The sequence below is a fragment of the Parasteatoda tepidariorum genome, chromosome 3 (genome assembly GCF_043381705.1).
Source record: "Parasteatoda tepidariorum isolate YZ-2023 chromosome 3, CAS_Ptep_4.0, whole genome shotgun sequence".
In the NCBI taxonomy this organism is placed as follows: Eukaryota; Metazoa; Arthropoda; class Arachnida; order Araneae; family Theridiidae; genus Parasteatoda; species Parasteatoda tepidariorum.
In genome coordinates this window covers 17,549,954-17,574,611 of record NC_092206.1, presented here as the reverse complement: position 1 = coordinate 17,574,611, position 24,658 = coordinate 17,549,954, and the positions used below count along the sequence as shown (strand labels likewise).

At 30.5% G+C, this 24,658-nt stretch overlaps 1 protein-coding gene across 7 annotated transcripts in view; it reads left to right on the top strand.

The window, feature by feature from the left end:
* Positions 1 to 24,658, top strand: part of LOC107457355 (tyrosine-protein kinase RYK) — a 168,831-nt gene that overhangs the window by 138,571 nt on the left and 5,602 nt on the right. For 2 of the 7 annotated variants that reach the window (XM_071178372.1, XM_043046606.2), the window contains exons 2-11: positions 4,119 to 4,246; positions 5,217 to 5,316; positions 6,961 to 7,098; positions 13,393 to 13,425; positions 14,986 to 15,121; positions 16,043 to 16,134; positions 17,252 to 17,410; positions 17,498 to 17,587; positions 20,792 to 20,985; positions 23,432 to 23,541. In XM_071178372.1, coding sequence (XP_071034473.1) covers positions 4,187 to 4,246; positions 5,217 to 5,316; positions 6,961 to 7,098; positions 13,393 to 13,425; positions 14,986 to 15,121; positions 16,043 to 16,134; positions 17,252 to 17,410; positions 17,498 to 17,587; positions 20,792 to 20,985; positions 23,432 to 23,541 — 1,112 coding nt within the window. In that variant the 5' untranslated portion in view covers positions 4,119 to 4,186. Of the gene's footprint in view, positions 1 to 3,042; positions 3,147 to 4,118; positions 4,247 to 5,216; positions 5,317 to 6,960; positions 7,099 to 8,225; positions 8,364 to 13,392; positions 13,426 to 14,985; positions 15,122 to 16,042; positions 16,135 to 17,251; positions 17,411 to 17,497; positions 17,588 to 20,791; positions 20,986 to 23,431; positions 23,542 to 24,658 lie in introns of those variants that run through there. The other 5 variants (XM_043046728.2, XM_043046560.2, XM_071178371.1 and 2 more) reach the window with 4 other exon arrangements.

Sequence of the window (24,658 nt, the reverse complement as noted above, 5' to 3'; positions counted from 1 at the left end):
AACATTAAAGAACACAAGAATATTACTCAATAAAATTTCAAGTTACTTTGAATTTTCGATTTCCTAGAAATGTACTTTTAAACCGTTACTTTTTTTGTTTAGTACTTGTACTTGTAATTGTACTTTTTACTCGTTACTTTTTAAAATAAGAACTTTTTACTCGTTACTTTTTTTAAAACTACTTGTACTTTTACTCGTTACTTTTTAAAAGCAACGTTGCCATATATGCTCATGACTGTTGGATCAAGTTTAGCCTATCTAAGCCAGCGCTGTCTATGGTTGTTTTGAAACTGGCGCAAAACGTCAAAAGGGAGAAAGGCCACAGTTTCGAGAAAATGGAAAGCGTTTGTTGTCTAATTTTAGACCATTTAAAAAATTACTCCATTGCTGCATTACCTGGCTCATAAAAATTTTCAAAAACTGAGAATAAGGCAGTGATTTTGATATATTTCATGCAGGTGGAAATATTTCTTTCCTTTTCACTATAAAAAATATTTCAACTTTTCTGCCACATTTATCACAGGATCAATAATACTCAGTATACAATTAAATGCTTTGAAAACATTGGTAATAAATTTTTATTTCACCACTAGAAAACATTTTCTACTTAGCATTCACATTTTAACAATGGAGCTATAATGTTCTTGTGGAACGAGAGTGTTCCAATCAATAGAACAAGCGTGTTCTGATCATCCTGTAAAAACTATCATTCTTCTATCATCACCACCCAGTTATTTATCATCTTAGCTTCTTTAAGTTAAAACTATGGGCGGCATCCGGTTAAATTGCAGGACAGGTAATCTATAAACCTTAAATCAATCTAGCCGGTGATGATTTAATAACAAGCTCTGTCAAAATCAGGCTGACAAGTGTTTAATTTTTAAGGTGTGTTAACTTCAAAAGTGGATTTCACCTTCTGTAGTTAATTCTTTCATTTATAAACTTAATTGCAATCTGTAATATCTATAGCTATTTGGGTGTTTTCTTTTCAATTCTATTCTTAAAAATTAACATTGCAAACGCTTAACAATCTGGTAGCGTTAAAGAAAAATATAATAATTTTAATTGTAATATATTTCTCAAAATATCGAGAAATGATTGAGAGAAATTATTTAATTTCCTCATCATTGAAGAATTTTCATTCTGTTACTACTATTGATATTGCTACATATTTCTGTGTATTCTCAGAAAAAAGAATCATTTCATCATAGAAAACTCTTTTCTGTTCTTTGATATTTCTAAACTATACATTGCTCTACCAGTTATGAAAGGTGATCTTTTAACCAGAGAAAACTCTGAAATCTGTTCCTGTATTAAAATTTTTAAATTAAACGAATATCTAAATATTAAAAAAAAAAGAGTTTATTTATCAGTATTGCTTATATATTAAGATTTTTACATCATATGTTTCTCTGCTAGATCAGAAAAGTTATCTTTTAACCATAGAAAGCTCTTTTCTCAGTTCTTAGGATAAGATTGTTAAATTATAAGAATCTCCAAACACTCATAAAAGTAATAATTTAACTATAGAAACTATTGCTATTGTTACTTTTGATCTCATTATATAGTTTTTTTCTGTTAAATTGTAAAATCATAATAGTTAGAAAAAATGCACCATTACTTTGAAGCATGCTTATTAATAGTTTTATTCACGCATTTTAGAAAGAAATGGAAACTCTTAAAAAATCATTTGTATTTATTTTTAAATCCAATTTATAAAAATGAATTTGCTTAAGACTGCTTACTACGTCCTAGAGTTCGGGTAGCAAAATAGTATAATATCTGAAATAAAAATCAATCTATGTATACCTATATCTATGGATAGATATGTCTATGGATATATCTGTGGATAACCATTTGCAATTAATTTTGGGTTCGAACAAAAGCAAATTTTGTCTGAACATGAACGTGTGTTCTCATGTTCGTTTGCTCTTGAAGACAAACAGCATTCATTTGTTCTTGAATCAAAAAATTTTGAGATCTTTACCAGTAAATGCCTTTTTTGTGAATGTAATTTGTTTAAAAGCACTCACAATATTTTTTCACTTATGAACATCTGAATTTTGAAATTATGTATAAGTATCCTAAAAAACCAGTTTAAACTCCAAATAAAACGCTTTTTTATTTAATGCAGAAATATTTATCTTTAATAATAAATTAAACATGTTTCAATTATACGTGGAACAGCACAAAGTAGTAAATTACAACTGCGTATTTAGGAGTACATTGGTACTCATTCGATGGTGTTTTCAATTCCAGTTTAACATAAATATGGCTGAATTGGTGTGAGACAGTTGATATAATGCTTGGTGGGGCAATTTCAGGTATTATTCTATTCGACTTAAAGAAATAAAATGTGAGAAAGAAGTCCAGATGCTTTAAATTACATTATCAGGAACCAATTCTTGCGACAAATAGTACCACATCACCTGTTTAAAATACAATTTGCACGTGTTTACTTCATGATTAAGTAAACATTTGTGTTCTAATTACGAAATTTTTTATCTGGTGTTTAAATGTTCCCAATCTCATGGTCTTGTTTGCCCTGAGAAAAAAGTATGCTCAAAGCTAACATGGTAAAATTTAACATGTTTCTAGCTCTGTAGGACCAATAAAAAGCTCACTAATTTTTACCGAAGCTCCTTGAGAGTGTTTTTGGTAAATTAACAGTAAATAACGTTTCATTATATGCGTTAAAATTTGGTATTTTTTCATGATGATGAGGGATGGTTTTTCATGAGCAAGGCATAAAAATTTAATTTAGTTTTTGTTCATGATTAGTTAAAAAAAATACTTTCTGCAACTGAATCGTAAGCATAGTTCAGTTAAATTAAATTAAGCATGAATCATATTTTGCATTGACTCCTTAATCCATCAAAGTTTATTACTAAGCCAAAGAGGGACACCCACCGTACATGTATGGGACACTCCCACTCATTCCTTTGTCAGTTGTAATTGCTTTATTCCATGAAGATTGAAATGAGTTTGGGAACCTCCCCACCTGTTGCCTTTTTCAGGACAAACAAAAGTAAACACCATTTAGTCTTCTTGACAGCTAGCAATTTAGAAACTTTCAGCAAACAAGAGAGCGTGATTGTGGCTGATTTTGACATTTGGAGTATGCATTATTTATATCACTGTATCAGGTAACATGTATTTTGATTCTAAAAATTTAGTAATTTTAAGCTTTTAACTATAATTGTAATTTTTTTCAACAGTTATGTTAGACTAAACTATTTCTTTTTGAGTACTGACCACCTGCTAAATTTTTGAGTTATTTCCTTAATTATTTGCATCTAGTAATTAAGCAGATAGTTTGTTTTACTATATCAAGTAACAGGTATCTTAATATCGAAAATTTGATAATTTTAACTATGATTTTTTTAACATTTATGTTAGACTAAAATATTTTTTTGTTTGAGTATTGACTACTTGCTTAATTATTCAGTCATTTGGTTAATTATTCGCATCAAGTAATTGAATAGATTGTTAGTTCAACTGGTAACAGGCATCATGATATCAAAAATTTCTTAATTGTATTGCTACTTTTTTTAAGATTTTAATTAAATAAAAAGTACTTTTTTTTAATGTTGATCACTGCGTAAATTTTTGTGTTATTCGGTAAATTGTTTAATCTAGATATTTGGAAGCCTTAATAAACTTCCAGAGATTTAATGGCATGAATTAAGTCATTACATTAAAAAATCTTAATATAGCATTGACCCTTAAAGAAATTTTTTTTTTTAAAAATCATCAAAAAGAATAATTTTTTTTTCGCTAACATACATCTCTATGCATTTTTCTAATTCCAAATTTATACTCTAACATAATGACATACATTTCAGTTAATGTGAACAATGTGCTTCTCGTCGTTTACGAATTCATTTCATATTTTTTCATTCATTTAATTAAAGGAAATATACCTAAATGTACACAAAGAGTTAATGCTTACCAATAACGGTTAATTAAATTTTCAAAGCAAAATGATTACTCCAAATTAATTATTGTATTTTCATATATAAATTTTCTTGCATAAATGCTGTCTGATCACATTTAATGCAGACATAATTTTTTTTTTCTTTTTGCAATGATGTAAAACATTTGTTTTTCTGTTGCAGGTCTGAATGCAGAACTCCGATATGTGGACAATGGTACTGTCAATGACTATGCACTAGGATTTTCTGTTATGGTTCCAGACCCAATCTGGGACCTCTATTTCACTTGGCAGACTATAAGAAACACCCCGGTAAGAAATTATTGTTTTTTTTTTCTTTTTTTATAAAAAAATTGCTTTAAACCAAAATAAAATTATCTTAGGACCAAAAACAAGGCAATTTTATTGCTTTGTTTTTTGAAAGCTTTGCATTTTCATTATTCATTAGTTATTTGGTACATTTAAAATGCAAGATAAGTTATATAAGTAAATTAAATTTATCTTTGCTATTTAATATATCTATGTTTTTCAGATAAATTAGGGTACTAGAACTAGCACGTTCTCTACATTTAAAGAATTCTGAATGAAATTGGGTGCATCATCCATAAAATCCATTTTATCGTAAAAATCTATTTTTTCCGTAAAATATTATACTATATTTTTTATCGTAATATTTATTAAATTAGAAAGTTTTGGTTATTTTATGATAATCAGTACTGTAAAAACTATGGTATACTAAATTTGTTGTTCCTTTACATGTTCCGGTAAAAATGGAGCTTAGAGCGCCGGTACTTCTTACAGTAGTTTTGAATGAAATTTTTTACAGTGTAGTTTTCCGCTGTTCCTTTTTTCCTTTGTTTTTTTTAATTTTATACAAGTTATAATTCCTTATAAGGTTTAATATTACGATTTTCGGTACATTGTACTACATCGTTTTTGCCTTGCTGTTGGCGATCAAATATTAAAGTTGTTAACTTTAATAATAATTGATCGATTAGAAAGGCAATTTTTAAAAAGAAGGAAAAAAATAGACTTCGCAGTGCTTCGTAGCACAAAAATACGAAATTCAAACACTTAAATATTCGTTCTGCACATTAACCTTTAGAGCATTGAAAGATTTTTCCAAAACATTGCAGTAGCCAAACCACTTAAAAGTTCGAAAATTAGACATCCACGTAGTTTTCACAAGCTTTCAGCCATTAAGTGGCTGCAGAAAAAAAATAATAAACTTCTGTGATACTAGTGCAAAAGTTTCCTGTAGGTTCCATGTTCTTTCTTGTAGGTTCCATACTCCATAAACATTGGCGTGAGCAATCCTGAAGCAATGGCTATTCCTCAACTGAATATAAGCAGGAAAGGGAACATTCCAACAAATCAAGAAGGTAATAACATACCATATATTTTTATCTACATAACTTTAGTTTACCATATTGCAATGTTTTTTAGCTTAAATAGATAATGCAAAACAATTAATTTAGAATATACCGTACAAATTAAGTGTAACAAGTAAGTTTTTTAGATCTTAGTTTGTTGAAAAACTATGAAACACAGCCTTCAATAGTTTTTTTTTCAACAAATAGTGCTGTAAGCTTTGAGTAAAGATGAATTTAATCAAGTACATATATAAACGTTAAGACGCAGTATTTCACCATGTATGACAAGGTTGACAAGATATTTATCCCCTTGTCACAATTCAAAAATAATCAAGACATTCATAACCAATGTAATATTGCTTGATTTGCATGAAATCCGCCAGAATTGAATCAAGTAGAGAAACTGCGGAATATTATGAAGAGTTGTTTAGGGTAGATCAGTGTTCGGCAAAGTGCGACTCCAGAGTCGCATGTGGCTCTTTGGCTCCTTAAGTGCGGCTTTGGCACAAATATCCACGGAAGGCGCAATAATATTTCCATTAAAAAAAATTAGTAAGAAAAAAATTACATCTTATTTTGATAAATTAAAATTCTTCTATAAATCGAGAACATGTATAATTTTTTGTTTAAGTTAAAAGATAGATAGGTAATTAGAATTTTATATTGTTGTAAAAATACGTAGCGAACATCGAGTTTAATTTTACTAGTTTTTGTAAACGTAAACACAAACCATGTACAAGCTACCGGCTGAAATTGTTCGTATGTTTTCGGGGCACTCCGGTGTGATACAAAGGTACCACAAGCATGCTCGCATACTTTTTCTAAAGTAGTGGGGGTACAAATTGGATTAAAATTAAAAACAGCAACATACAAACCTGACTTACTCAAACTTTCCAAGGAGATGCAAGCACATTGTTCGCATTAATAAATATTTATTAAGTATGAAATTTAGTTTTATTTAGTGTAATAAAAGTTTACTAAGCAAGCAGATTTGGCTCCCAATTTTTTTAAAAATTGTTGTAATGTTCATATTTGGCTCTTTGGCTAATAAGTTTGCCGACCACTGGGGTAGATGGAGGAACGAAAAACAATCATGCTAAATAATAGGACAAAAATCTGGCTCCACAATTACGATATCTAAAATTTAAGCGTTGGAATCAATTGCTAAAATACTTCAAGAGCTCACTTTTATTAAAGCAAGGCGCAATTTATGTACTAATAAATAACAGCATAGAATAAAGACAAAGCAAACGTGACAAATAAAAGGTACAACAATGAACACACTATAGTTTCAGAAGAACCTTCCTCAATGTCTATACACAAAATGACAAAATATTATATTATTACTATATTACTTATAATGCCAAAATATTATATTATTACTATATTACTTATAATGCCAAAATATTATATTATATTGTCACTGAGGAAGGCTCCTAAAATCGTAACTGTCATTTAGTGTTTACAAACTAAGGAGGATTATTTTTCATAATTTATTTGTGTTTTATTCACGTTGTTTAATTTTATTAATACATAGCGCAGATGTATTCCCCGTCCTCTTTTTTGGAAAGATGGTAATTTTAAAGAGTGATTTTTCTACTTAATCAAGAAATTTTAATCTTTTACATTTTTATATTTCATGTTTCGTTTCAGTATTCCGAGTAGTGCTGTTGTGCACAGGAAAAGTGGACGCTGAAGTTGAAATATTTATGAATATGAATTTTTCGATGTTGCCTCCCTTTCCGGAAACAACGCACCTCATTTTAAAAAGAAAGAAGATATGCCACTTAAGTATGACAATAGTTTCATTCAAGGGTTTCTCATACTAAATACCAAATCATTATTTTAAACTATTCCAGCACTTTAATAATTCAAAATGGTTAAATTAACCTTAAAAATTTTATAATGGAAGGTTACATCGCATTCAGTTGCGCGATAAGTTTCAAAATAAGTTTCTCAAATTTCAAGCGTTTCGACCCGAGAAAATTGATGGTACTTTGACAAAATAAAGTTCATTAAACTCCTTAACTTTGTATAGACTATCTGAGGAATTCGCGTCCCTATGAGTCATAATCTTATTTACCACTAAGCAAATTGCATCCATATTTTTTAATGATTCTATTTCGTAACATTATAAACCACTATACATCGGCTACCTGTGGAATTTACGACCCTACGTGCCACTTTAAGCTGAATTTCATATTTGAACTTATAAATATGACCGCATTTTGAAGACATTTGTATTTTTGGACTCATTTGGTGAATTTTTTTGAAATTTGAGGATTTTTTTTATTTTTTATTGTTGGACATTTTATGAAATTTTTGAGAGATTTTCATAATTTTCGGCAATTTTTTGTAATTTTTGGAAGTACAAGCTGATTTGCCCAGCTTTATATATTTTAAGTGAGTAATACAATTTATAAATATTCCTCTAAAAAAACCAAATAATTCTAATTTATGCCAGCTTTTAGAAAAACACTCTAGTCATGTTTATGCTACTCGAATTTGCACTGCGTTAAAATTTCATCGTCAATTACCGTATTGAAACTCAGCATTAACTTCTTCATTCCAATGCATTATTTTTTATAAAGCCATTTTTTTACGTTTTTATGGACATTTTATCAAAATCCGAACTCTAGAAACTGCATCCGAATTTTTGAATTAAGAATATCTATTAAAAATATCGATTTTCCTGTTCTTTAAGAACTAATATATTTGTTGTAAAGTTTATCTGTGCAACTTTACCTACTCCTGTCTCTCGGGAACTATCAAAGACTGACGCTNTTTATTAATACATAGCGCAGATGTATTCCCCGTCCTCTTTTTTGGAAAGATAGTAATTTTAAACAAGTGTGATTTTTCTACTTAATCAAGAAATTTTAATCTTTTACATCATTATATTTCATATTTCGTTTCAGTATTCCGAGTAGTGCTGTTGTGTACAGGAAAAGTGGACGCTGAAGTTGAAATATTTATGAATATGAATTTTTCGATGCTACCTCCGTTTCCGGAAACAACGCACCTCATTTTAAAACGAAAGAAGATATGCCACTTAAGTAAGACAATAGTTTTATTCAAGGGTTTCTCATACTAAATACCAAATCATTATTTTAAACTATTCCAGCATTTTAATAATTCAAAATGGTTGAATTAGCCTTAAAGATTTTATAATGGAAGGTTACATCGCATTCAGTTATGCGTTCAAAATAAGTTTTTTTAAATTTCAAACGTTTCGTTCCAAGAAAATGGATGAAACTTTTACAAAATAAAGTTAATAAAACTCCTTTACTTTGTATAGACTATCGGTGGAATTTGCGTTCCTACGTGTCATGTTCACATTTACCACTAAGCGAATTGCATGCATATTTTTTAAATGATTTTATTTTATAAGAAGCGTAATACCCGTGGTTTGCACCATAAATCACTATACATCGGCTACCTGTGGAATTTGCGACCCTACGTGCCACTTTAAGGTGAATTTCACATTTGAACTTATAAGTATGACAATTGTATTTTTGGACTCATTTGGTGCATTTTTGTCCTTTGAGGATTTTGTTATTTTTTATTGTTGGACATTTTATGAAATTTTTGGAATTTCTCTTAATTTTAGGAAATATTTTGTAATTTTTAGAAGTGCAAGCTGATTTGCTCTGCTTTATATATTTTAAGTGAGTAATGCAATTTATAAATATTCCTCTAAAAAAACCAAATAATTCTAATTTATGCCAGCTTTTAGAAAAACACTCTAGTCATGTTTATGCTCCTCGAATTTGCACTGCTTTAAAATTTCATCGTCAATTACCGTATTGAAACTCAGCATTAACTTTTTCATTCCAATTCATTATTTTTTATAAAGCCATTTTTTTACGTTTTTATGGACATTTTATCAAAATCCGAACTCTAGAAACTGCATCCGAATTTTTGAATTAAGAATATCTATTAAAAATATCGATTTTCCTGTTCTTTAAGAACTAATATATTTGTTGTAAAGTTTATCTGTGCAACTTTACCTACTCCTGTCTCTCGGGAACTATCAAAGACTGACGCTATAGCTTGAAGTCACTACGCTGCATAGCTCAGTTAATTCTCCAGGGGTCAACTGCATCAAAGTTACCATAGACTCTCAAATAACTTCTGCCTGTCCCTTGGTGGTCCTTAAGCGATCAAAATGTCCCTATAGGATAGAAGGGAAAAGAATGGAAAAATCTGAACCACTAGCGAAAACGAAAATTTATCTAAAATAGTATGAGGATATATTAATCCGTTAAATCCGTCATTTCTTTTTCTTTTTCTCAATTTGTTTTTAAAGAGTGATTAGAAGATTTGAGAACAATGTTACCATATTTGACGAACAATATGTTACCATATTTATATTTTGAAGAAACGAAAACCTTAACACTTTATTATATAGTGTTTATTATTGTCTTCAAATACTTTGATAATTTTCAGTAAATTTCGATAATTAATTTTTAATAATGTTAGTTAAACTTAATTTTTAATTAAAATTAGATGCCATTAAGCATAAAACTTCAAAAAACCTTTTTGTATGCATTCTTATTTTTATAATTACTCAGCATTTTTGCATAAAGCCTAGTTTCTTTTTTTTTACAAGCATTTAGCCACATTTGCATAAAATTTGGAAATCGTATTTTATTGCTGCCATTGAATTACTCTTATAAAACATTGTTCTCAATATTTACATATAACCTGATGAGTTTTTTTCTTGGGGAGGGGGGGGGATTTTTTTATTAAGTTTAAGGCGTCACAAAAAATTTTTGTATTTTCAATAATGGTTTTCTTTTAACGTACGCAAAAATAGTTAAAACTTATTTCCACTAACTCGAAGATATTTAAGGAAAACACATTTTGTTAATATTATGAGAATAACAACTTTATTTTATAACCGTAGTTGAACAACCGACCCAATTTTTGGGTTTACGACTACCAATGTCCATACCCGTAGCCTTGTAATTTTAAACTCAAACCAGAAGACAAAGGAACTCCAGGCTCAAGTATTAGGAGAAATTTCCCCTTGTGGAGGACTTTTTAATTGAGCTAACTCACATTTGCTTTACATGGAGGAGAAAAGCCTCCCACGGTTAGCCGGACGGCAGGAGAACTCTAACCCATGATTCATCTACCACTGAGGATATTTTGCGTTGGCACTGTGGTCAGTCCGAGCCGGGTACTCACTGGGATTCAAACCCAGGTCATCTCATTGGAAGGCTAACGCTCTACAGCCTGAATTACCATGGCATGAGAGTAACTATTATGAGATTAAATAGCTTAGTGTTTTGTTCTAGTGAAGTAAGATAACCCTAAACGAGAGTTACTTTACAACACAAAATAATTTCGCCCAAACTGTAGTTAAAAAAGGCTAATTGATTTACATTTTGATTCGATTGCTCTAAACTGAAGCTTTAAATTCGCATGACTTTCTGCATCTGAATCTTTTATCAACTTTTAAAAACCTTTTTGTCTCAGTTTGTTGATATTGGGTGGTTGTTAATATTTCATTATTTAGGGACTACATAAGTTTAATAAAGTTCCATAATCAAATAACATTACAAAAATTAATCAAGTATAATTACAAGTAATTTATTGTTAACTAGCATACTGAAAAATTTCTTTTTTGCTTTTGAACTATTTTTCAAAAAATTAAAATTCAAGAAAAATATTTATCTGTTTAGTCCTTTATAAATTAAAAGAAAATAAAATTAATCTGAATCTAAAACTACTGTTGAAGTATTAAATAAAATGCAAATATTTTTGATCTGTATCGAGTTTGTAAAATCCTGCAAAAATATGTTTGATTAAAGATAATATGAAATATTCAATTTAAGCCATTTTCTAATTAAAGATATGCAACATTAAGAAAATAATTGATTTATCCTTCATTTAGTCTTATTTAAAATTAGCAAATATTTATTCATCGAAAGCAAAACAAAATATTAGAGCATGAAACTGAATTTAAATGTCCACAGAAAGTTTGTGCAAATATTGAATTTAAAAAAGACAAATGATTACATCGATATCTGAAAGTGAAAGTGATTAAGAAACATCCTTTTTAAAATAAAACTAAATAAACTTTATTCACTTTCAACGAGTCATCTCAATGAAGTTAAACAAGAATGAAAAATGATTTTTCAAACGAATACAGAATTAAAGAAGCTCTGATACAACTAAACTTCTTTTGAAAACTATTGAAAATCGTTTTATCTTTTCCAAATGAGTTTTCCAGTGCAATTTAATTTGCCCGCATGCATAAACACTCTATGACATCAATATTTACTTTAACCCTTTTTTTTACTTTGTTTTCAATTACAGTTACCTTTCTCAAAGTGATATTTTATTCTTTTAAAGAAAATTATCGATTATTTGCTAAATCAATTTCAATTTTGCATGTCTCTAAAAAGGGAGTAAAAAAAATAATTTTTCTAACAAATAAAATGTTTTGCTTTGTTTTTGTAAACGGGATAATCAACAATCTATTCTTGTTTAAATATTCGTATGCATGAAAAATTTTGAAATTTTTAGCAGATGAAGAAGTTTTTAGATTGAAGGTTTTCTTTTAAATTCCTTATTTTTCTTTTTTGGTAAGTTTTTCGCTTTAAACTTTTAAAATTTCCCTTAGTTGAAAACTGTTGCTCTAATGTAGAATATTTTTCTAATTCAAAGAAATGCCATAGAATGGTTTATTTTATTTGAAATATATCATACAACATTATGTGATATGCAATGTTATTCAATATTTCGAGGAAAAAAAATTCATGATAAATCAAATTGTATAAAAAAACAAATACTTTTTTTGACAGGACGATTTCATTAAAAAAAGTTGTTGGTTTTCTAATTCCTAGTTTCAAACTTTTGATGTAGAAAAAAAACTTAATTCGACAGTTTTTGGGCAAAATAATAACAATAATAATAATAATAATTCTATAGCCCAGCTTCTTAAACTAATATGTGTACCCCAAAATAAAGTTACAAAAAATTTGCATTATATTGTACTCTTTAAAAAGTAATTTTGTTTTTTTTTCAATATTAATAGTATAATATAAATATTATACTATAATGAATTTCCTTTCTTAAACATTTTTGTACTCTCAACACTTTTAAGTGAAGAAACAAATGTTTTCCATATTAGTTAGTTTTATAACTTTAACGACTCTTTATGTAGAAGTTAGAATTAGTCTATAATTTTTCATAGACAACTTCACATTTAAGCCGCCTAATCCTTATATATTTTAACAGCTAATACAGTAAGGCCTCTTTGGGAGAAAATTCGATTGATTTTACGCTGCAGTTTTTGGTTGGGGTCCTTTCGATTATGGTGCTTTCGATTTCTTATTATCGAAAAGGTAAAGATATTGTTTAACGAAGAAGAAAGTATCTGATTTGAAAGAAGGCCATATTGACAGTAAGCCAGAACCAAAACTGGTTTGCAAGATCTCGATTCGGCAATTTTGATAGTGAAGATGCTCCGCGTTCCAGACGTTCAGTTGAAGCTGATGATGACACAATAAGAGCGATAATTGATTAAAATCAACCATTAATGGTCATTTGAAACGCCTAAGTTTAATCTGAAAGCTCGGCATACGGATTCCTCATGCTCTTACGTAAAGAAATTTGTGCACCGTCGAGTTCTTGTCTCAACGCGTCGCTGATCAAATCTAAAAAAAATTATTAATTTTTGAAGCGCATCATTACTGAGGCAAGAAATGGGTTGTCTGCAACAATGTTAACGGTCTCTACAAACTTTTCAAAAGAGGAGGTCAAAAATCACCTGGATCAGTATTTTGCTAGCAAAGAACAAAAAAAATTTGATCGTAGTACCTTGCAACTGCCAGATGGATGGCAAAAGGTGGAATGAAATGGAAAATATATTAAAACGAAAAATCTATTATAATTCTATTAAATATTTTTTCACTATAAGAAAATTATCTTTCCTTATGCATATATATGAAAAATAAGAAATCACTTTCTAAACAACCCGTGGCTAAATTAATCTTTATATTATATATGAAATATGATAATTACTGAACATTCTCTATACTGAGAGATGTAATATTTTTCATTTTTTTTCAGGAAATGATTCTTCGATTGATACTCTTATGATTGGTAAGTGTTACCTTAAATATTTATCAATATAATATACTATTAAAAGCAAAAATTAAATTAAACCTAGATACAATCCAAATATTATATAATGTATTTTCAAAAATAAATGCTTGCATTTTCAGTGTACTTATAAAAAAAATACAATATCATTTACATTAATTTCATTTTTCTTTTTGCATTACAAAAAGCGTTTCTTAAATTTTTGCACATATATAAGAACTATAAGTACCATGCAATGCAAATAAAATTTTGTATTTTTTATGTATTAGAAAAAAAATATTATATAATTCTATAAAATGTAATATAGAACGAAAATTTCACATTTTATGTTTTTTTTCTAAAATAACAACTTTTATGAAAAGGAATTTTAATCAGTAAATAATTAATTGCTAATCACATAATTTGGATGTGAATGTTTGAACCTAAAAATTATATCCTAGTTTCTGAAAAAAAATATTACCTTATTTTTTCTAACCTTTGCATTTTCAGCAGGAATCACGATTTTTCCCCTTTATATTTACTGCAAAATTTTTGAAAAAATTCATTGCTAATTCCATTTTTAATTAATTGCAAATTTAAGCAATTTAATGAAAAAAATATTCCACTAATTTTATCTAGAATAGCTTCAATTATATAATTTTTGCCTACACATACATTCCAGCGATACAGCGAAATTAAAATTACGGATCTCCTGACTAAGGTATTAAAACTATATTCTCTAAATTGCAACCCTTTTATTGAAATTGGAAATAAGTATGTCATGGTGGGTTGTTACGGCAGCGACTACATAAAGCTTCTTAACTTTTACCAGACCTAGGTCTACATTTGTGTTCCAAACCTGCTCCTATTTACTTTTGCGAATTCTCGTCCCATCCCCCACCCTGTCCCACGTTGTCATCCCAGATATACTCCAAAATTTAAATTTTGTAGAAAAAAATAAGAAACTTCAGTTAATTTTATATATTTGCTCAATTTTTAAGTATTAAAAAACTAGATTTCTAAGTATTATTCCATCTAGGGTCAAACGTTTACATCTGATTAGATAAACTAAAAGTATAAAACTGTCGCCTTAGACTGGTCCAAAAATGAAATAGGTTTCACTCCAAAATAAGCTAAAACTTCTGTTCGAAACTACCTCAAAATGCCGAATGATTAATCTTACCTCTGTACTTTTAAAAACAAAATTAGATGAACGTTGAATCAAATTATGTTGCTTATTTGTTACTACCTAAAATTTTAGGTTTAAACCATACTTCGAACCAACTTTAGCCATGTCATCGTGTAAGCAGCTAAAAGGAGAAATAATTTGCACTGTAATATGGTTTAATTTATCATCTTAATAAGATTGCAATAAATTCAGATTTAACTTGAGCTTATATATCTTATAAAGTATGGTATAATTTTTTGGTAATTTTAAGCTACAATTTTAGTTCGTTTTTAAGCAACTGTTTTAATTTTAGGTTAACTTATCCCACTGCTGTATATGAAAGAAAGTTAAAATATATGTAGTATTATTTTTTATCATAAATTCTTAAAAACTAAACTGTTTCGTCAATTTAGCAGATGCTATGATCGCCACAGCTAGCTCTCTATATATAGCAGTTGGTTGCGCTTTGGGCTTCCTGTTGGTTTTGAGCATGGTAGTGACTCTCTTCTGCTTTAGAAGACACAAAATTCGGAGATCAGATGCTATACAGTAAGTAGTTTATACCAATAACAAATTGTTCCATGTGTTACCATACCATATACAAAATATACTACATTGCCATATATTTCTGGAATTTGTGAAAAAAATATAGATGTCTCAAATTAATTCTTAAGCGGGGAAAAAACAAAAGCGTTATCGAATTATAACTAATCACTATTTATTTTCGACACGGCGTTAAGCGTTCACCAAAATTTATTCACATTAAGTGAGTTTACGACTATCAATGTTCAACTCAGTAACCTTATAAATTTGAGCCCGACCCAGAAAACAAGAGAATTCTTGGATCGAGCATTGGAGCAAACAAGCTTTCATAGGAACTTTTTGGTGGAGTTACATAGAGAGGAAAACCACGAAAATCTCCCACGGTTAACCCGACGACAAGGGGATTCTAACACATGACTGAGGATATATTACGTCAGCTTGGTGGTCAGTGCCACGCCCAGGGAGCAGAATTCGCAACAACCAATTACCTCTGGGATTCAAATTTGAGACACCTCATTGGGAGGTGAACGCTCTACATGATGAGCTACCACGGCTCACGCTCATAGGGAGATGAGACAAACAATATCAAAACCTACTTGATAGCAGAAGGAAACAAAGAAGAATTTATATTCGATGAGTAGAAACACCTCCAAGTTTTATTCAATCAACTGGTATTGATGTTTTCCCTTCCGTATTCATGTTGTTACAACATTCTCATTAGTGAAAATTTTAATTTGCGAACCGCAATGTGCATAATTTTTTGTCTTCATGTTTGATAAGCACATATTATTATAAATATAATATAATAAGAAAGACTGGGGGAGAAAGTAGGGTCAAAAACTTAAAAGTTGATTTGCTATATTAACACTTGTAAGCAATGTGCATCTCTATCATTCTTAACATAAATTTTCTTTTCATTTTTTTCAGTTATGGCGGCAGCTCTCCAGCATTATCGGTAACGACGCAAGGTCATCCCTTTTTAAGAGCAGATACGCCGAATAATAATAGTACTGTAAACAGTAAGTAGAATTACTATAAATAAAAAGGAAATCCTTGAAAAAATTCCGGATCAAAATGCGGTAAGAAGTACTGGCACCCTCAGTGCAACATCCGTGAAATACATTTTTACTATAAACTTTTATACAGTAATTTTTACAAAAAAAATTATTCATTAACAGTGTTACAATAAATATTACTGTAAAAAACATGGTATGTCAGCTATTTTGTTCCATATAATTTTACAGTGAAATGGATTTTATGATAAAAATTACTGGTACCCTGAGTGCCGATAGTTTTTACCGTAATTTGATTCAAATTTTTTTACAGTGTGCAACCATCAATAGTGTAATGTAATAAAAGTGTATTTCTTACCAATGTTCCCATATATTTTTAACAAATTTTATATCTATAAGATAGAGCATAAAACCCATATCTAATCAAAAGATTTCAAAATTTTGTCTTCGAGGGTATTCAGGTACCTTAATTTAATATAGCAGCATAAAAGTAACCTTTGTTCTTTAGACATTATGCAAATGACGTACTGTGGGTGTCTCAATCCTAATTAGTTGTTGAAATTTGTTACGTTAGCTACTGGTCTTTCTCTTCCATTTCAAGCCAGTCAAGTATTAATTCTCTTAGGTGATACATTCTATATTCTTTCACAAAGATTATTTCACGAACATTTCAGTTCTTTCATAATATATTTCTTACTTAAAGACAGGTACAAAGCCAGGTAGAAGATAAACTAACTGATTTTGCATTGAAGTTTCCTGGTACACAAAGCAAAAATATTTCATAGCTGCAATAAAATACATTAACAAATCATAAATCTAAGTTAAGTAAAAAACATAGACGCGAAAGAATTATATTTTAACAAATTCGATGTGCGAGGTGGCCTTGTATTTAATTAACTTCACGATAATTAACATTCTAACTTATGTGGAGAAACTTAACTCAATTTTAACATGCCATCTTGTTTAGAAACGATCAGCTATAGCTAAGGGCATAGGTCGCGTGACTGGGTATCAGAGATCGTCTTCTTCTCGAATTGCAAGTTTCCAATGCTTTTAAAATGTATAAAGTTTCTCTATATGTTTTTTTACTAAACGTGCTCTTAATAGGCATTAACAATTTTAGGTTATGCAAGCATTAAAATTTATACCCCCATTACCAACACCACATGCATGGCCCCAAGTGAATTTAAGCCTCTGTGGGATCCGAGGGATGTTTCTGAACAAGTTGCTAAAATTCGAATAGATAAGAGAAAAATCAACCTCCGAGAGAAATTACAAGAAGGTAAGATTCTTTGATTCTGTTTCCATCAATACTTGATCTTATTCTTGGGTTCTTGAATGGAATGTTTCTTTTTCATTTCTCCTTTAGGGACTTACGGTCAAGTTTATAGTGCCATTATCAGAGATGACGACATGATAGTGCCCCACAGCTTACCCACATTTATAAAAACTGTCACAAGTAATGTTAAATCTCTATGTTCTTAATCATTTTTTTTTTAAATTTTGGATCCATTTTTAAAATACTGTAGTTAACCTATATACACTGAAGAGCCAAAAAAAAACTGGTACAGGAATGAGTATGCAAATAAAGGGGTATGGAGCCAATCAAAGTACAGCGCTACAATCGGCAATGCGTTTATAAGACAACGAGTGTCTAGCACAGTTCTTAGATCGGTTACTGCTGCAACAATGCCAGGTCATACAGATTTAAGTGTGTTTGAAGGTGGTGTTACAGTCGGCGCACGGGAGATGGGACATAGCATCTCCGAGATAGCAATGAAATTTGGATTTTCACGTACGACCATNGCCCCACAGCTTACCCACATTTATAAAAACTGTCACAAGTAATGTGAAATCTTTATGTTCTTAATCATTTTTTTTTTTTTAAATTTTGGATCCATTTTTAAAATACTGTAGTTAGCCTATATACACTGAAGAGCCAAAAAAACTGGTACAGGAATGAGTATGCAAATAAAGGGGTATGGAGCCAATCAAAGTACAGCGCTGCAATCGGCAATGCGTTTATAAGACAACGAGTGTCTAGCACAGATCTTGGATCGGTTACTGCTGCAACAATGCCAGGTCATACAGATTTAAGTGTGTTTAAACGTGGTGTTATAGTCGGCGCACGGGAGATGGCACATAGCATCTCCGAGATAGCAATGAAATTTGAATTTTCACGTACGACCATTTTACGAGTATACCGTGAGTATCGGAAATCCACCAAAATCCCCAGACATGAACATTATTGAACATATTTGGGATACCTTGCAACGTGATGTTCAGAAGATGTCCCCCCCCCTTACTCCTACTGGTTTATGGACAGCCCTGCAGGATTCATGGTGTCAATTATCTCCAGCACTACTTCACACATTGATCGAATCCATGCCACGTCGTGTTGCGGCACTTCTGCGTGCTCGCGGGGGGCCCACACGATATTAGGCAGGTATACCAGTTTTTTTTTCTCTTCAGTGTATATTGTAGACATATTTACTGCGATAATAACTCATACAACTAGAAATGAGTTAAGCTGTTTTAAATAAGCTTTTAGGCCATGGTAGTTCAGTAGTTAGAGAATCGACCTCCGGTCCGTGGTTCGATCCTCGATTCCGATAAGACCCACCGAATACATGCAACATACGTGTTCGTAAAATCTATGGAATAGAAACTCATGTGGTCGGTTGCTGAGCAGTAGCATGGGTGCAGAGATCTGGAGAAAACTTCCTTCCACTTCAAGTATATGTCTAAATAGAGGAAGAGACCTCACGAATGAATGATGCTGCCATCTATCACGTAGATTTTGAGTTACAACGTACTTTAACCTCTGCGATACTCTCTTGTCAAGTGAAAGGCGCACCTTTATGATTTAATTCTCAAGGGCCAATGGCTGGCGTTCTTGGCTTGTGCAAGTGTCATAATAAACAAAAAATAAGCCTTTTTTTTAGATAGAGAGTAAGATATTTTTATCTAACATGTTATATCTTGTAAGATACGAAACCATGTTCGTTACAAGATAAGAAACTCAGAACTTATATTATTTTTCAGTTTCTAAAAAAACTACAAAGGTACAAGGAAAGTTCTAATATGCATGAACTTAAGAGGACGCTGTACCACGGGAGAAACCTTTCGTCACAAATTCTCTTTCACCTTCATTACTAATTTAAAACTTAAAAAAAAGAAAAAGTAAATTCAGGCAATCCTAGAGTAAGCCATAAAGTATCTATTGTTGAAAAAAAATTAAAAATGTGAACAAGTTATTGGACTAGAACTTCTTTATTGCATAATCCTAAGTTTTCCTCTCATAATTTATTTTCATTTGGATATTTTGAAAATTTCGTTTTAGTATTTGAAACTTGATGGCTTTACTCTAAATTTGCCTGAACTCACTTTTCTATACTTTAAATAAGTTACGAGGATGAAAGAAATTGGCAATGAAAAGTTTATCCTGTAATATAGAGTCATTTTGAGTTCTTTTAGATTCGGCACTTATTAGAATTTTGTCCCGCAGTGGACTGATCTTTAAGACACGGTTCCCACCAGATCACCGAAGTCAAGCATCACTGGCTGCGGTCAGTGTGCGGGTGGGTGACCACTTGGATCAGTCTGCGTAGGGATCGAGGGTGTGCGGTATTGGTCCTCGTTAAACTGTGCTACCGTAAAGTGCTCGACTTCGCGCGCAGGTCGTCGGGCTACCGAAGCGGGGGTGCCATCCCCTCCGCAGAGGATCAAAATTGTGATGGCATGTCTTCGGATCATCCTCCGGGATGTTTCCCAGACCGTCACCAATAGCCCATTGTGCAGCTCTAGTGCGACGTAAATTAAGAACAACAACAACTTATTAGAATTTTATGGTTAATAAAAATAACAAAGAACTGTTTTTCCTTCTGTAACAGAAAACTATTTTTCGTTCTTTTAGATTCGACAGTCATTAGAGTTTTATGATTAATAAATAGTTTAATAAGTTATCAAAAAATGTATCGAATAGTTCTTGTAAATAAAAAAATATATAAATAAATTGAATATAGATAAAATTGCATAGTAGAGCTGGGAGATATATCGTATATTTAAACCCGATATATTGAAACTTCCTAATAACGAAATTTGAAAATGTATTCTAATTATATATTATGAATACAGTGCAAAACGATAAATATCAAATTTGGAATATTTATAGATAACAATAAATATCTATTAATATAAAGTTGCGATTTGCATTGCTAACCATAATTATCATATTCGATATCAACGTGAGTGTTCAAAAGTTCTATTAGAGTGACAAAAATATTGACCTTTTAAAAATTAAAAGAAATAATTAATTTTAGAAAATATTGCTCTATATCGAGAATTATCGTATTTCTTGACAACTCAGCGTGGTATATAATTAAAATTTTGGAATCACCTAGCAAAAGCGTATATATTAGTTGTAGTAGTAAAGAAAAAATAGGCTATAGAATGGTAGTCTATCTTTTTACTACTAGCTAATTTCGCTCTATGTTTCTCTTTTTTAATAATCGGAAATAAAATTTTACAGAAGTGTGCAAATCTAGCTAATTTGAAAGCTTTACGAGTTTTATTCCTATATATACAATTTAAATAGAATAAAAAGTAAATAAATTGAAAACTGAGAAAATGGTTTCATTCTCCAAGTTAAATGTATTTTCAGACCAAGCCAATTCAGCTCAAATCTCTCTGCTCATCAAAGAAGGAATGAAGATGCTGGGTCTAAAACACGAGTTCATCTTGCCTCTGATTGGTCTTTGTACAGAAGATCCCCTGCATCCAATGCTCATTTATCCCTACACCAGCAAGGGAAATCTCAAACTATTCCTCCGGAAATGCTCCGGAGATCCCTGTCACGTGAGTGCTATACTTTTATATTTACGCGTAAAGCAAATGTTTTGCTACAATAAAAATCTTAGAATCGATATTTGTTTTATTTTTTTCCAAAATCTGAAGATTTTGCTAAATAAATAAAAAAGTAACGTTGTTATTTTGCAGTTTTATAATGGTATTTTATTTCTATCACTTTCTAATGTACAGTCAGCAAAAAAAATGGACCATCCTGATTAACTTTTGATCTAATGACGGGATTTTCACGTTATAGGACTCAATCTAGGTTCGAAGGGGTGACCTCAAACATGGTGATTAATAAGTGCAGACTATAAATTACTAAATCAAACACAAAAACGTACTTTCTCTGAAAAAACGTGCTTTTTTCCCCCTCGGATTCGGATTTCTGGCCCCTAAAACATAGGGGTCACCTCATTCTGGGAAATACGGCTCCAATAGTTTGATCGAATTTTAAATATCTGACTTTTTTGAATTATAATTTCTCAGGAACTATTCAACGGATTTTGTTCACATTTTGTATTTTTCAACGTGAAATTATTTTCTTTAAAATGATGCAAATAATTATATACCTTACAATTCAAAATTTTTCCGACCATTATTAAATAAAATAATAAAACATGAACAAAATTTTAAAAAAAAATTTTTTTGTGTGGAATTACCTTTGGATAAACGAATTTTATAATTTACTTAAAAATTTCTCGAGATATGCCGAAGTACGCAAAAAGTAAAATTAACATTAAGGGATCCAAACTTTGAACCACTCTCCTGATCAAACTATTTAGACCCTAATTTCCGGATTGTAGCTGTCCCCTATATTTTGGGGTTCAGAAACCGTAATCCATAAAAAAAGGTATGTTTATTGATAGAAAGTACGTTTTTTAGTCTGATTTTGTAACTTAAAATATCGTTTGCACTTATTAATTAGCACGTTTGTAGTCATCATCTCGAACCATTAAGAGTGAAACGTGAAGATCCGTTCATTAGATCAAAAGTTATTCAGGGTCCGGTTTATTTTCTGCACTGTACACTGCAAATAGGTGCAGATAACAACGTTTACTAATAATTTTATTCTTACCGCTAAACTATATTATTTTTGAAAGACGTGGAGGGAGTCTTTGGTGATGGTAAAACGAACTTGATGCTGCACCCGTTTGAGATGAGACAAAAATAGAATTATTTTCTCTTTTAAAGTCGACTTGAATAACGCAAAAATAATAATTATATTTCATAATTTTGCTTTCTTCATTTTAGTTTCGCGTCTGTCTGTAAAAATTTTCCTCCACTATCAGGGGTCTGTTTAGAAGAAATTTGGGTCCGTTTACGGACAAAAAATATCTTTTCATAAAAACGGGCTCTTCACAAAAAAATTTAAATTAAAAACGGACCCTTCACAAAATGATTTTTTTTTGATCGGACCCTTCACAAATTTGTTTATCTTCATTATTATTTTGTTAATCGAATAAACCCTTTCCAGGGCAGAAAACAAGAAAGATGGATGTAAACGAATTAAGTTTTGACGCTGGCAGACGATTCTTCCATTATTCGTCCGAAATTAATATTCTGCGTTCAGCAGTATAGGCTAAATACCAAATATTTGTATGTTGCATCTCTAATTTAGAAGCAGCAATTGTTGTTTATTTTTTAAAATTTAATTTTTTTAATTATAATTTTACAGTGTTGAGCATAATCTTGTATGTCTTTACAATTTAAAAACTCCTTGAAAAAATTTTTTTTTTGCAATAACGGACCCTATTTGCACAAATTCATAAAAGCGGACCCTGGTTGAAAGAATGTGAGTAATTTTTTCTCAATTTCACGAAAAACGGACCTTTCAGAAAATGTCTGGACAGACCCCTGACAAGGGGTTATGTATCAAAAATGGTAGTAAATACTTTTCAAAGTAATGTTCTACTGCATCAAAACCCAAGGGATGCTAAAAAGCAGCTCAAATGTTCTTTTACACTACTCGGTGTAAAGTAGCCATCACTAACCCCATATTTGTCATTTAGTAACAGTAAAAGTTATAATTACAGTAAGATATGAAACACATATGAATCAGTTAAGTTATTTTTTCGAGATAATATAAAGTCAGAATCAATAAATAGGTTACATACATATTCTAATTCTTAAATTAGGGTGGGTTATAAATCAAATACGCATCTGCAGAAACTTCAGTTTCTGCAGATGAAAAGCAACATTGAAGACAATTGCAAACACTCGCCAACTCGTTCTCAATTGTAAACAATTACTAATGAAATCAAATCGTGCCAGTATGATTGTTAATCAATACTGTGTTATGAGAATCTTTTAATTTTTTCATAAATTTGTCTATTTATCCTATTTTAAGACGATACTATGTTTTTCGTCCAAACTAAAATGTGACATACATTTCAATATTCATTTGTAGAAATAGTACTATATTTTAAAAGTATTTTTCTTATATTTTTGTCAGGCTTTGATGACTATTGATTTGGTATCGATGGCCATACAAATTGTGAAGGCTATAGAATTTCTGCACGAGAGAGGAATTATTCATAGAGATATTGCAACTAGAAATTGCGTGTAAGTATTGTTTAAAATTCAAATCGAAACACATAAATTATATCGAATGGAAATGTAGAATAATTTTTGTTGTAAGAAAAAATTAATGGTTGTTTAATAATCCTAATATTCGATTTAAAAATAATATAGATTACTATTTAGCTTGTAAACTTACCTGTTGTTGCCATTTAAGAATTCTACTAATCGGCCTAAATGTAGTAAAGATAACCATTTGGTTCGTAAATTTAACTCATTATTGTTACTTAATAATCCTGTTATTCTTTTCAACGGTACATTAAGTACATCATGACACTTAAATTTATTGTATCTAATTATTTGAGAAAAACGTTTAATGGAGAAAAAAAAGATCAGTTAATTTTTTGTAAAAAAAACAGCGTCATTTTAAGGCAGATTTATTGACCAAAATAAAATATGACGGAACTGCATGATGTTATAGTCCATTTTTATGAATTAGGTACGTTAGTTTCTTAAAAATCATGACTGAATTGTTAATTTTTTTAATTAATATAACAAATTATTTTATTTATAAAAAAATTACAATTGTTTGTGCCACTTTAAGATGAACTAGTGGGGAATTTAGAGGTCTCTGAATTTCCCGGGCCTTTTTTTCGGTTACAAACCGGGTTTGTATAGCACTTTGTTTGTCAAAAATTTCTTTATGACACCTTCACTGGACAACTTTTATTTTAATTTAAACCCAATTCACTATAAATTTTCAATTAATTTTTGCTACAGTACTTAATATACAATAAACCTTTTAGTCCAAATGTCATCAGGAAGCTTTCAATTTAACTGTAATACAGGCCCAAACTGGGACTACAATATGTAAACCTTGAGGTTTCCGCATTGAAAGTAAAGAAACATTGCTTACAATGACAAAAGTTGTATAGCATTAAATATCTTAAACTTAACTTCAATACATTTATAGCTCGTTCACCAGGAGTTGGCACTTGGCTCCGCCTTCATCACGTGGTATACGACGATACTATTTCGCTATTTTTGGGAGAAGGTTGTGAGCAATCCTGAACAATGTTGCTATTTGGCGATCGTTTGGCAAAAATATTTATTTCGCAAACTTTATGTGCATTTTTTTAACAATAAATATTTCATAAATTTG